Consider the following 12,425-nt stretch of genomic DNA (forward strand, 5'->3'; position numbering starts at 1 on the left):
GGAGTTACCTGATAGCATCCCTAGCAGGCATCGCTCCATCACCTATTAGGATTTGACCAGGATTTCCTCTTAATTCCTATCAGGAATATCCTGTTAATTCCTAACAGGACCTCTCATTAGCTGCCACTAATTGCCTATTAACACTGATTAGCACCCGTCCTGGGGCTGTGAAAGGGGAAGGGAGCGAAGCGTCACCACCGGACTCACGCCCAGCCTTTGACCTCGGTACTTTATTTTCACATATATATATATATAAAAAAAAAACAAACAAACTGGCAAATATCAGACAAAACTCCCGGAAATGTACACACAACCCAACAAAAATATATATAACCCAAAGCTTCTGCTTCCACGACGCAGCTCACGAGCGGGGCCGAGCCGAAGGGGAAGGGGCTGGGGGGCAGCAGGGGAAGGCTGGGGACGGGGTTTTCCCTCCCCGGAGGGGGCAGGAGGTGTCAGTGAAGCAAGAAATAAACCAGTTTCCCCTGGGGCTGATAAATGTTTAGCAAAAAAAAAAAGAAAAAAGAGAGAAATCCAACCCTGAGACATCGCCGGCTGGCCCTGACCTGACATTCCTCGGGTTCACGTTTTAAGCACGGCCCAGCGGTGCCAGCAGCTGTGCGGCCTCCCTAAAAACAACTCAATTCGTCCTCCCCCTCGGCAGCAAACCTTCAAACGGGAGGATTTCAGGACCTGCAGCCCCCAGGGAGCCCAGAGCCCCGGCCCTGCCCTCGCAGCCCCTCGGGGGGCTCCCTGCCCGCAGCACCCCGGGGACTCAGCACCGAGGCCGGGGGGGGGGGGGGGCTCAGAGGGAAAACCCCAAAAGCCCCAGCGCTTCTCCCCTCTGCCCCCCAAACCCCAAACCCGTGAGGTGCCAGCACCGCCCTGCTGCGAAAAAGCGAAGAATCCCGCCAGCTTTTCTGAGCGAATTTGGGGAGAAAAGGCGTCAAAAAAAAAAAAACAAAAAACCTTGCCGCGCGCGGCGCAATTTCCTGAATGAAGCCTCGGCTCCTTCCCTCGGGCAGCTCAGAGGGGGAATTTCTTTCGAGTATTGCTGTCGGCTTCCCCGGAGCAGAAAGCAAGCCCGGCTCCGCCGCTGCCAAGCCGCGGTTGAGGTATCGGAGGGGGGGTCCCGGGGGTGCCCCCGTGGGGTTTCGCCGCCGGCCGCGCTCCCCGGGGGCTGGAGCAGGGGTGGGAGAAGGCAATCGGAGAGCAGGGAAGGGTCGAGGGGAGAAAGCACTTGGGAGATCCCCTGGTTAGTTCCTCAGATCGATGTATTTCTCGCTCTTGAAGAGAAAAGAGGGGGGAAAAAATAAAATTAGGGGGGAGAATAAGGGTAAAAGAAGGGTCCTCGGCTGCTGGGACAGGCGGCGGCGGTGTGGGGCAGCAGGACTGGGGCTGAATAAATCTGCTCAGCAGGACGAGGAGGAGCAGAAAGCCCAGCCCTGGAGCCCGGGACCAGCTCCTGCAGCCCCCCCGGTGGCTCTCAGCCCCGTGAGCCCCACCTCATCCTGCACCGGGAGCTCGGGCTCGGCGATGCTCTGCCCCCCTCGGCGCCTCCCCGTCCCCCTCCCCGAGCGATGCCGATGGCTTTAGGGTGCCCATGCAGGCTGCGGAGCGCTGGGCGAGGAGAGAAGCGTTACCTCGGGCACCCCCTGGGCTCCTCGGCTCCGCTCCCAGCCCTGCCCGACGCCCCCGTGGCCGGCGGGGCCACCAGGTCCTACCTGGTCAGCGGCGGGTCCCCTCTCGCCGTTGGCGCCCTGCAGGAGCCCGGCCTCTTCGGCGAGTTTATCTGACTTAACTTCAACTACATTCTTGTCTTTACGTGCCTCTGGCTTTGTGCTAGGGGAGGGAGGTGACAGCTTTGAGACCGTGCTTGCGCCACCCAAGAGGGCACCTGGCTGGGGGAAGGGGGAGTGGGGCCAGCCGAGCCCCCAAATTCCATCCCGGGGGGGATGCTCGGGGGCAGAGGGTGCCCAGGGGCTGAGGATTTGGCTCTGGGAAGCTCTGGGCTGCCCGGCTCTCCCTGCCAGGGGTCCCTGGGCTGCTCTGCGGGGCTGCTCCTCTCCTCCCTGCGTGGACGGGCTGAGCCCTGCGCACCCCGGGGGCTGCGGGGAAGCTGGAAGTGAGACCCCCACCCCGTGCCCCCGGGTGCCTCCCGCCGGCGTGATGGGATGGGAAGCAGGAGCAGGGAGGCAGCAGGAGAAGTGGGATGCAGGAGAAATAATGGGATGCAGGAGAAATAATGGGATGCAGGAGAAACGGGCAGCCCCTGGGGGCTCCCCGGGGGCGGCGGCAGTGCTTACATGTCCTGCTTGCCGGCTCGGCCACAGGAGATTTTGCCTTTCTTGTGCAGGAAGTAGATGACGGAGCCCAGCACGGCCACCAGCAGGATGCAGACGATGATGGCCACGATGATCACGCCTTTGCTCTCCGAGGTCTTCCCATCTGGGCCAGACACGGGGAGCTCACCGCGCTGCCCGCCCCGGCACCCTCCATCCAGCCTCTCCTCAGCGGGGCAGGCTCCCAAAATACCAAAGCAATCCGAGGGAGGGGGAGCAGCAGGGGGGTTGGGGGCTCACCCAGCAGCTGGATGTGCTTCTCGCTGACCCCCAGCGCGTTGGACACCCGGCACATGGCCCCTGCCCGCAGCAGCTCGTGGCTCACGCGCACCGTCAGGTTGCTGGCGACGTGCTGGTTCTCCACGTACTCGTGGGTCTGCGGGGAGCAGCGCAGGGCTCAGCACCCCGGGGATGGCGACAGCCGAAATTCAGCCCCCCCCCCGCCCGGCTCTCACCGTCCCGTTGATGCTCCAGCGCACGGAGGGCCGGGGGAAGGCGATGGCCTTGCAGGTGAGGTTCACCACCTCGTCCTGCCGCACGTAGAGCGGGGAGCTGATGGCCACGATGCGCGGTTTCCCTGCGGGGATGGCACGAAAAAACCCCTTTGGCTCCCCACGGGGGGGAAACAAAGGGCTGAGGCTGGCGGTGCGGGGCTCCCCCCGGGGTTATTCCTTACCCTGAACGGCCACGGCCACCTGCTTGCTGCGCTCCAGCCCCGGCACGCTGCGAGCCACCGCCCGGCAGCTGAAATTGCTGGAGGTTTCGAAGGTGAGGTTCCTCAGGAAGAGCTGGTTCCCCTCCGCCACCTTCCTGCCCTGTTTGGGGAGGGATGATCCATGGTGCTGAGCCCCCAACCTGCCCCTTAGGACCTCCCAAAGCGAGGCGAGGAGGCGGAGAGGGGAAAATCCTCCCCTCCAAGGAGCCCGGGCGCCGCTCACCTTCTCGTCCCTCCACTGGAAGTCCAGGTCCACGGGGCTGTGAGCGCTGCAGCTCAGCCTCACGCTGTCCCCTTCGTGCAGGGGCGAGGAGGGCTCCATCTGCACCCGCACCCCTTCGATGTCTGGGGGGGACACGGAGAGCAGGGCAGCGGGAGCAGGGGGACCGGGGCACCCCACCGCCACGGCTCCGCGCCCCCCCTGTCCCCCCGTCCCCCCCTGGGGCCTTACAGTTGACGACGAGCTCCACCTCCTTCTCCATCTGCGTCATGTCGTCCAGGTCCAGGATCTGGCAGCGGTACAGCCCGCTGCTGCTCTTGTTGACGCCCTGCAGGCTCAGCACCCCGCTGCTGGTGTCGGCCAGGGAGGAGACGTCCTGCCAGTCCTCGGGCTGCGGGCAGGGCAGCGCTCAGCCCTCAGCCCCGTGCTCCCGAGGGGCTTGAGACGAGGCACAGGCAAGCCAGGAGCTGCCTCCAGGAGCCCGGACCTCCTCCCGCCCCCAAACGCCTCACCGATTTCTTGTAGAAGCTGAAGACGGGCGCCGGGTTGCCGTCGGCCTCGCACACCAGCTTCACGTCGTCCCCCTCCTTCACCAGCGCGGCGGTGGGCACGATGTGCAGCTCCACGTGCTGCGTGGGGTCTGGGGCACGAGGGAGCGGGCAGGGTGGGTGCTGGCGTCCCCCCTCCGTCCCTAAACCCGGCCCCGGGCCCCTCACTCACAGAAGACGGTGACGTTGACCCGCCGGGAAGCCTTGGAGAGCCGCTGGCCCCGCAGCCAGTAGTGCACGGCGCAGTGGAACAGGGAGCTGCGGTCCTCGCGGGTGACCACGGCCAAAAGGCTGCTGCTCACCGTGTACAGCCCGCTCGACTTGCGGGTCAGCGTGGCCAGGAACTTCACCTCTGCAGGGGACGCGTCTGCTGTTCCCAGCCCGCGGGGAGGGCTCTTTCGGGTGGCCCCAAACCCCCCGGACCCTCCCTGCTGGGGCAGGATGAGGTCCCCGTCCCCGTCCCCAGCCCTCACTCACTGTTCTCCTCGGCCTGCAGCTGCTCCCCGTTCTTGTACCAGGTGATGTTGGCGGGTGGGAAGCTGTTCTCGCTCACGCACTGGGCGATCTGCGGCGGCACAGAGCGCCTTGGGCACGGCACGGCCCCCCGGGGACCCCCGCGGGGAGCGGGGAGAGGGGAGCCCGGCACGGCGGGGGGCTCTGGGGGGCTCCGGGGGGGCCCCTCCTCACCTTCAGGGCGCTGGGGCTGTGCGCGGGGATGCCGGCCGAGCTGGCCTCGATCTCAGGGGTCTCGGGGACCTCTGGAAGAAGCCCCCGACGCGAGGTGTCAGGAGCGAGGGGGGCGGGATGCGCCCCCTCCCCGCGCCCCCCCAGCACTCACTGTAGACGTGGAGCTCGGTGCGGTTCTCGCCCGCGCCCTGGCTGCCCGCCCCGACCCGGCACACGAAGGTCCTGGCGTCCTGCGGGGTCACCTTGCTGATGGCCAGGGCCATGTCCTCGCCCACCGACAGCCGCCCCTTGTAGCTCGTCTCCTCCTCCAGCACCTCGCCGCCCGCCACGCGCAGCAGCTTCACCGGGCTGCCACGATCCACCTGGGGGGACGAGGGGACAAGGACGGGCTGATGGGGAGCCCCGGGGACAGCCAGCACCCTCCCAGCCCCCCGGCACTCACGTAGAACCAGTCGATGAAGCTGTAGGAGCCGTTCCCAGGGATGGAGAAGCCGCACTCGATCCTGGCCGTGGACTCAATCTCCGCTTCCACCACCTCCGCCATGGAGACCTGCACAGCGCCGGCTGCACCTGGGGGCAGGGACGTCCTGCTCACACCACCACAGCCCCGAGACCACCCCGGGACCCCCGGTTATGTCCCCAGCCCAGAACAGGACGCCCAGCTCCCTCCCGAGGGCGGCCCCTCTGCCTGCTGAGCCCCGCGGGCGCTGCCTGCCCGCGGCACGGGTGGCACCGGGACCTGCAGGGCAGTAATGGAGCTCCTGGCCACGCTCCAGGGCGGCTCCAGGAGGTAATGGCTATCGATCCCAGGCGGGGAGAGGGCTCAGCAGATGCCCTGCCTCGAGGCTGGGGTCTGAGCACCACCTGGGCATGGTGCAGAGAAGGGCTGCGTCATGCCACGGCCGGGAGCGCCGCCGCCTCCACGCTGGCGCTGCGGGCGCTGGATGAAAGGGGGCTGCACGCCCCACAGCGAGCCCCACAGCGAGGGGACGGTGCCAGGGAGCCCATTAAGGGGTCCGGCAGCCCAGCACCTGCACCCAGCCCAGGTTTGGGAGCTGGGGCCCAGAGGGCTGCAGGAAGGCAGCTGTGTCAACAGCTCGCTGATAGCCGCGCCGCTATCAGCTGCTCAGCCTCGCCAGCGAGGGAACTTCAAAGGGCAGCGCCCTGCCTGCGAAATGCTCTTTATGTGAAGTGGGTACGCGGTGGCACAGCCCCGACACACAGCCAGGAGCCCTTTTGCCACGGCAGAGGTGCTGCCTCACATCACCAGCCCCACCGGGGCACCCCAAAAGCCAGCCCCTGGCCCCCGGCTCTCCGCGCGCCCGGTGCACCAAGAGGGACGAGAAGCAAAGCGGGGCAGGAATGGAGGAGGCATTAAAAAACAGGTGAAAGCCCCAAAGATAAGCAGGCAGCGGTGTCAGGAAACTGGACCAGGCACACGGGAAAGGATAACTTCGCACCGGAGGCACCTGGGCACGACACCAGCCACCCCCGGCCCCGCGCGCACCGGGGGCGCACCCCAGCCGCTGCCGCTGCCCCCCGCCGTTCCCAAACCCCCAGCAGGGTCCCGGGCAGGGCCACCCCCGGGAGATGGGAGCTGCTGAAGCGCTGGGAGCGGGAGCCCTCGAGCCCTCGTCCTGGCGGCAAAAGCAGCAGAAGCATGAGCTCAGAGCTGGGGAATGGCTGGCATCCGCGGCTGGCACCAGGCACCCTCCTACCCGGCCGCTGCCCTTGAGGAGGCGGACACGGGGGCTGCAGCCCCCTCTCCGCTCCCCCCAAAAGGGCTCGCCGGCCCTTTTGGCAGCACCCAGCGACACCCCGAGTGCTGCTGGAAGCAGAGGGGGGGACGCAAGCGCCCCTCATGCAGCCCCTGGGCACGACCCGCAGCCCGGAGCGAGGGGAGGCTGGGTTTTGGGGACACGGTGACGCACCCACGCACCCCGCTACGGTCCCTTTGGGGCCACCGGGGCAGGGCTGGGAGCTTCCAACCCCGTTATGGAGCAGCCCGAGCGCGGCACCCAGCGCCTGGCACAGCTCCAGCGGGGGACCCGGGGCGAGATCCGGAGAGGGAGCGAGAGGGGAAGGGAGGAGAGCCCCTCGCGCCTTTCCATCTGGCTGGCGGACAGCCGGCCGGCAGCCAGGGCTCCGCGAGAACAAAGCTTTGCTTTTAGAGCCGGGGAAAAGGGGTGGGGAGCAGCACGGCCCCTCACGGCCCCTCCGCCAGCCTCCCGCGGAGCCGAGGTGTGCGAGGAGAAGCCTGGCTGCGGCGCGGGGTCGTGTGTTTGTGTGTGTGTGTGTGTCCCCTCCGACCCTGGAGCGGAGCGGCCACAAAAAAAAAAGGGGGCACCGCAGAGGGATGGGGCTGCACCAGGGGTGCTGGAGGTGTCCCAGGTTTTTCCGGGTGCCTCTCGGGGAAAGCAGCTGCAGGAGAGCCTCGGCGGGCTGGGGCTGGGGACAAAGCTCTGCTGTGGCACCCCGTGTCCCCCAAAAAGCCCCCCCCTAAGCCGTGCGCAGCCGAAGAAGCAAAGCTCGCAGCCCCCAGCCCTGCAGCCAGGTGGGAACACCCCAAAAACAGCCCCGCAGGAGGGGCCGCGGTGGCACCAGCAGCTCCAGGCTGAGCTCCCTGCCCCGGGGGGGGCACACGGGGAGCCCCCCAGCTTGCCCAGGGAGGGTTTGGCTGCAGCCCCTCGTGCTTCCCCGGCACCGCAGGGCAGGGAGCAGCACCGGGACCCGTCCCTGGGGCTTGGCGAGGGGCAGGAAGCGCACCCCCCCCTTACCCACGGTGGGGGGGGGGGGTGGAAAACGGGCTGGAAAGAAGGATAAAAAAAGAAAGAGCGTGAAAAGCCAAGAGAAACACAGCGCCCGGGGGGGGGGAAAAACTCCTTAGAAGGCGAGGGGTGGATGGATGCTGCCCCAAAAACCTGACCGCCGCACCCAAAACGCACGTGGGGGCTCCCCAGCACCCTGCCCCACGGACCCTGGCCACAGCAGCCTGGCTACTGCCAGCCCCCTGCTGCTAGCCACTGGGCTGGCAGCCCTGGGGGGCCAGCAGGGAGCACCCCTTTTTCTTCTTTTTTGGGGGGGGGCTGCAAAGGGACCCCCAAAGTGGCACCAGCTCCATGCCCAGAGGCTGAAGCGGAGCCTGGGGGCGTGCAGGGCTGGGAAAGGGGGGTCTGGGGGGGTTATTGGGGGGCTGCTCCCCCCCTCAGGCCGCCCCCCCCCCCATGATTTGGGCACCCCTGGCCCCTACCGGGCGGTGCCCCAAGGGCGTCAGCTCCGGGACGGGATGGGGACAAAGGGGGGGGACACGGGGAGGGGGTCGTGGGGCGGGGGGGGGGATCGGGAGGGGTTCGGGGGGGTCGTGGGCTCAGCAGGGAGCGCCCCAAAGCGCCTTCAGCCCCCCCCCGGGTGCTGAACGAGGCTGGGCACGGGGCGCAGCAGCTCCACGGACACAGCAGGGGGAGGGTCCCCGTGTGCCCCCCCCTTACCTAGGGACACCTGGGGGTCCAGCAGCACCCCATAGGACCCCCCAGCGACCCCCCAACCCCACCCCGTCCCCAAAAAACCCTCCCGCACCCCTCAGCGGCTGCGCGCCCCCGGGCGCCGCAGGTGCTGCGCTCCCCGCGGGCGGCCCCAAAACGCCCCTTTCTCTCCCCAAAAAAAAGCACCGCCCCCCCCCCACAAAAAAAAAAAAGAAAAAACCCAACAACTCACCGCAGCAGAGCAAGAGGCAGCACCCCCAGCCCCAACCCCAACCCCAGCCCCAGGAGGGGCCCCCCCGGCGCCCCCCAGCCATCGCCCTCCGCCGCCGCCTGCCCGCGACTGCTCAGGACCCGCGGGCTGACGTCAGGAGGAGGAGGAGGAGGAGGAGCGGGGGAGGAGGAAGGCTCCGGACCTGCCCCCCCCCCCTCAACCCCTCACCCCCCCCCGGCGGCTGCCGCCCACCCCGCAGGGCGCAGCCCCGACCCCGGTCCCCCCCCAACCTCTCCAAGGCGCGCTCGGGGCGCAGCCCCCCGGGGGTGGGCAGGGGGCGCTCCGGGAGGGGGCTGGGGGGCTGGGGGGGTGGGGGGGGGACACGGTGGGGCTGGGGGGGGGCCGGTCCCGGTGCATTCCTGCCCGGCCCCGCCTGCCCGGGCTTGCTGCGGTGGCTGCGAGCCGCCAGCCAGGCGCTGGAGGTGGGAACTTTGGGGGGGGGGGGGTGAGGGGGGGGTTTAGAGGGGCGGGGTGGGTTTGGGGAATGCTGTTTGGGTGGGGGGGGCACCCTACAGGAGAAGGGACCCCCCCCCCCAATTCACCTCGCTCCGCCCCAAATACCCCGCTCCATGCCCAAGCGCACAAATTTGGGGCGGCCGAGCCCCCCCCCACACCTTGAAAAGTGGCAAAGTGGGGGGCGCGCCCCCCCCCCCTAAATCCTCCCCCCGGGGTGCCGTGCACCCACCTGCAGCCCCCTCCCCACCGCAGGGACCCCCCCAGGCTGCAGCCCGAGCCCCCCCTGCAACTTCTTTTGGGAGGGGGTGGAAAAAAAGGGGGGTGGGGGATGCCTGGAGGGGTCCGGGGGGGGTCAAAAGGGGTCGGTGCCCCCCCATCTTGCCCCCAGTCCCCTGCCGCAGCCTGGCCCTGCCTCAGTTTCCCCCTCGGCTTCTCCTACAGCTCGGGACCCCCCCCTCCAAAAAAAAAAAAAAGGGGCTGCACCTCTCAGGTACACCCTAACCCCCCCGTGGGGTCAGGCTGGGGGTGTCCCCAGGGCAGGGGCATCATTTTGGGGACCCCCCCCCAGCACCTCCGTTTAGGCTCCCTCGGTGCCATCCCCTGACCCTTCCCGTGCCCCCCCCCTCCAAGCCTTGGCTCCGTGCCGTGCCCCCCCCCCCAACACCACTTTCCAAGCCGAATGGACCTGATGATTCATCGGAAATGATTAAATTTTATTTATTAAATTTCTCCCCCCCCCCCCCCACCCCCCCCTTGGCGAAATGGGTTGCTTAAAATGGCAACGAGAAGGGAACAAGTGCAGGGCGCTGCCCCTATGGCTACACCAAAGGGGGGGGGGGAATTTTGCAACCGGGGACCCCCAACCCTGGGCACGCCGATGTTTCCCCCCCCCTCATGTGCACGACGCAGGGATTGGGGTACCCATCGCCCAAACCCCAAAAATCTCCCCCCCCCCCAGGGCCCAGGGGTGCCGCGTTCCCAGGAGAAAGAAGCGCCCAGCAGGGCAAACAAAGAGGCCGGAGAGCCGGCTGGCACGCTGCTGGAGCAGCTCGTTCTCGTTGCAAAAATAAAGAGAAACGTCCCCAAAAAAACCTCCAAAAACCTCCGCAGGACATTCCCAGCCCTCGGCCCCTGGGAGCAAACAGCCCCGGTGACCGCCGCGGGCCTGGGGAGCTTCTGCTCCGCGGAGATCCTTTTGCTTCCAAAAAAATAATAATAAAAAAAAGCTCTTTTAAATTTAAATTTTTCTAAGCTTTAAGCTTTTTCTAATTTAATTTTTTATTTTTATTTTTCTCACACCAAACTCACGCTTCTGGGGAAAAACCTTCAAAGATTTCCCGGCCGCTGTGAACCCCCCCCCCCCGGCACCCGGTGGGCTCGGGCTCTCGGCGGGGAGCGGCCGCTGTCATCTGCCCCAAATCCTGCCTCATTTTGAGCCTGATTATTTATTTTTTTGGGGCCGAAAGGCCTCGGCTCCAACCCTTCTCCCCGCTGGGCAAACAAACAGCGCCGAGCAGGCAGCGCCGCCGGGGCGGGGAGGTCGGGGTGTGTGGGGTGCGAGCCCGACCCCGTGGCCTCTTGTGGTGCTGGGGGGGGGGCTCCGAGCACCTCAGGGGGCTCAGGAGGGGTTTTGGGGTGCGTGGGGGGCTCCGGGTGCCGGCTGCGTCCCCATGAGCTTGGCCCCGGGGATGGAGGGTGATAAGGGTGAGGAGGGTGCTGGGCGCACTGGGTGACGCGCTGCCGGCTGGCACGGCTCGGGGTGGGACCCAAAATAATAACTAGGAACCCAAAATAATAAAAGGAACCCAAAATAATAAAAGGAACCCAAAATTTCGGCTGGGAACCAGCTGCCGCGGCCGTCCCAGGGCTGTTCCTCTTCACACAACACCCCCAGGGCTGAGAGGGGTCCCTGCTGGAACAGCCGGGATTTGGCTCAACACCACTCAGGGAGGTTTGGGGACGTTTTTGGGGTGGAAGACGAAAGAGGGACGAGCACCAGGTGGCGGGGGGGGGCTGCACCCCGTCTCCATCCCCCTACAGGACCCTATTTGGTGTCCCCATGCCCTGGCCCAGGAAAATGTCGCCTCTGTTTGTGCCTCCCCGCTCCTTCCTCCGTCCCCGGAGGAAGGAAGGACGTGAGCGGCCTGGGGGGGCAGGACGGGGACATCTGGATTTGTGTGCACCAAGGGGGGGCTCGGCGGATGCCGAAACCCCAAAAAGGAGAGCGGGGCAGCCCCAGGGATGGTTATGGGGCACGGAGCAATCCCCGGACACCCCGCTTTGGGGGGGGGGGGTGAGGCAGACGGACGAGGACAGCTGGGGGGAAACCTTACCCGGTTTTGGGGTAGGGGCCCCAATGTCCTAGGGGCAGGTGCAGCCGTGTGGGGCGTGATTTTGGCCACGTCCTGCCCTAATTCTCGCTCCCATGTGTGTAAAACCCCGGCCCTCCCAACCCCAAACGCGCACGCAGGGCGGTGAGGGGAAGGATTTGGGGCTATTTTTGTAAGCCGGCCTTTTCCTTCGGAGGATGCTGAGTTCATCTTCCCCTCCTTGTCATCGTCGTCGGCCTTCGGCCTTCGTCCGGACGGAAAAAGGCCCCATTGTCTCCCAGCCAGATGGGCCGGGGCCTGGGCACCCGCCCCAACAATGGGGTGGATTTATAGGGCCGGGGTTTGCGTCCTCAGCCCCGTGCTGACACCGCAGACCCCAAAGGAATGGGGGCCCCGGGGCGCTCATCCTGCCCCACTTGCCCCGAATCTGAGAGGCGAGGACGGGGATAAAAGTCCCGAGGGGGGAACCCTGAGAGATTTTGGGGTCTCTTCCATAGGGTTTTGTGCTGCTCGGGGGTCCCCGAGGCGCCGGGGAAGGCGCCAGGCCGGCAGCACCCATGGGAGCTGTAGGGCCGGGCAGGGATTTCTCCTCGCAGGACGTTCCCATGGACGGGGATTTGGCTTTCCCAGGGCCGCCTGGACGGGATCCAGTGGGATGGGGCCACCCATGGGGGGGGGGCAGCACCCTAAGGAGGGTCCCAAATGCCCGGCTGGGGTTGGGATTGGGATTGGGATTTAGGGGCACGGTGCCAGCAGCCCCCACACCCCAGCTCCACCCTTCCTACAGCGCCCAGGGTCCCGTGGAGGAGGTGGGGGCCAAGGGGGGGTCCCCGGCCCCATTTCCCCCCTCGGCAGCTGCCCCAAAACCCTTTTAGCTCCCTGTTTTCCCCCTCCAGACCTGCCAGAGGGGTCCCTGGAACCCCATTTTGAGCAAATCTGGTGTTTCCACGTGAAAAAAAAGTAAGAATTTGGGTATTTCCGACCCCCTGCACCCTCCCCAGGGGGCTGCTTGGGCCCCCAGGGAAATGGGGAGGGGGCCGCAGGTGTATGGGGTTTATGGGGTTTGTGGGGTCCGTCCCACAGCGGGGCATGAATGGGGCCCGCCCGGCCCCTCCGCTCAGCCCTTTTTATTTTTTATTTTTTTCTATTTTTTTTCTTTTTTTTTTTTTTTTTTGGCCGGGCCCTCGGGAACCCAAACATTACCATAAATGCTCAAAGCCGCTCGGCCCCGTCACGTGGGGCTCCGCACACACCCCGCTCTGGGGCTGCGGGCTGCCTTTTGGGGCCGGCACCCCCAAAAACCAACCGGGCTGGGAGCGGACAGACCCCCGTGGGGATGGACGGGCGGACGGGGGCTCTGCCACCCCAGCCAGC

General features: G+C 66.4%; 1 protein-coding gene across 2 annotated transcripts; it reads right to left on the bottom strand.

Annotated features, from left to right (window-relative positions):
• Positions 1–212: 212 nt before the first annotated feature.
• On the bottom strand, positions 213–8,308 carry MCAM (melanoma cell adhesion molecule; the record flags this gene model as incomplete). 2 transcript variants are annotated; one of them, XM_084301678.1, is made up of 15 exons in its annotated part: positions 213–1,286; positions 1,725–1,842; positions 2,307–2,448; positions 2,583–2,718; positions 2,798–2,919; positions 3,019–3,157; positions 3,281–3,402; positions 3,509–3,668; positions 3,790–3,917; positions 3,998–4,177; positions 4,303–4,390; positions 4,513–4,583; positions 4,664–4,874; positions 4,955–5,082; positions 8,227–8,308. In XM_084301678.1, 15 exons carry the CDS (start codon positions 8,306–8,308, stop codon positions 1,257–1,259), a joined length of 1,857 nt encoding a protein of 618 aa, XP_084157804.1. In that variant the 3' UTR covers positions 213–1,256. The 2 variants fall into 2 exon arrangements, with proteins under 2 accessions (XP_084157804.1, XP_084157805.1); XM_084301679.1 differs by lacking the exon at positions 1,725–1,842.
• Between the last annotated feature and the right edge of the window lie 4,117 nt (positions 8,309–12,425).

This window comes from Netta rufina (genome assembly GCF_964035555.1).
Source record: "Netta rufina genome assembly, chromosome: 25".
NCBI lineage: Eukaryota > Metazoa > Chordata > Aves > Anseriformes > Anatidae > Netta > Netta rufina.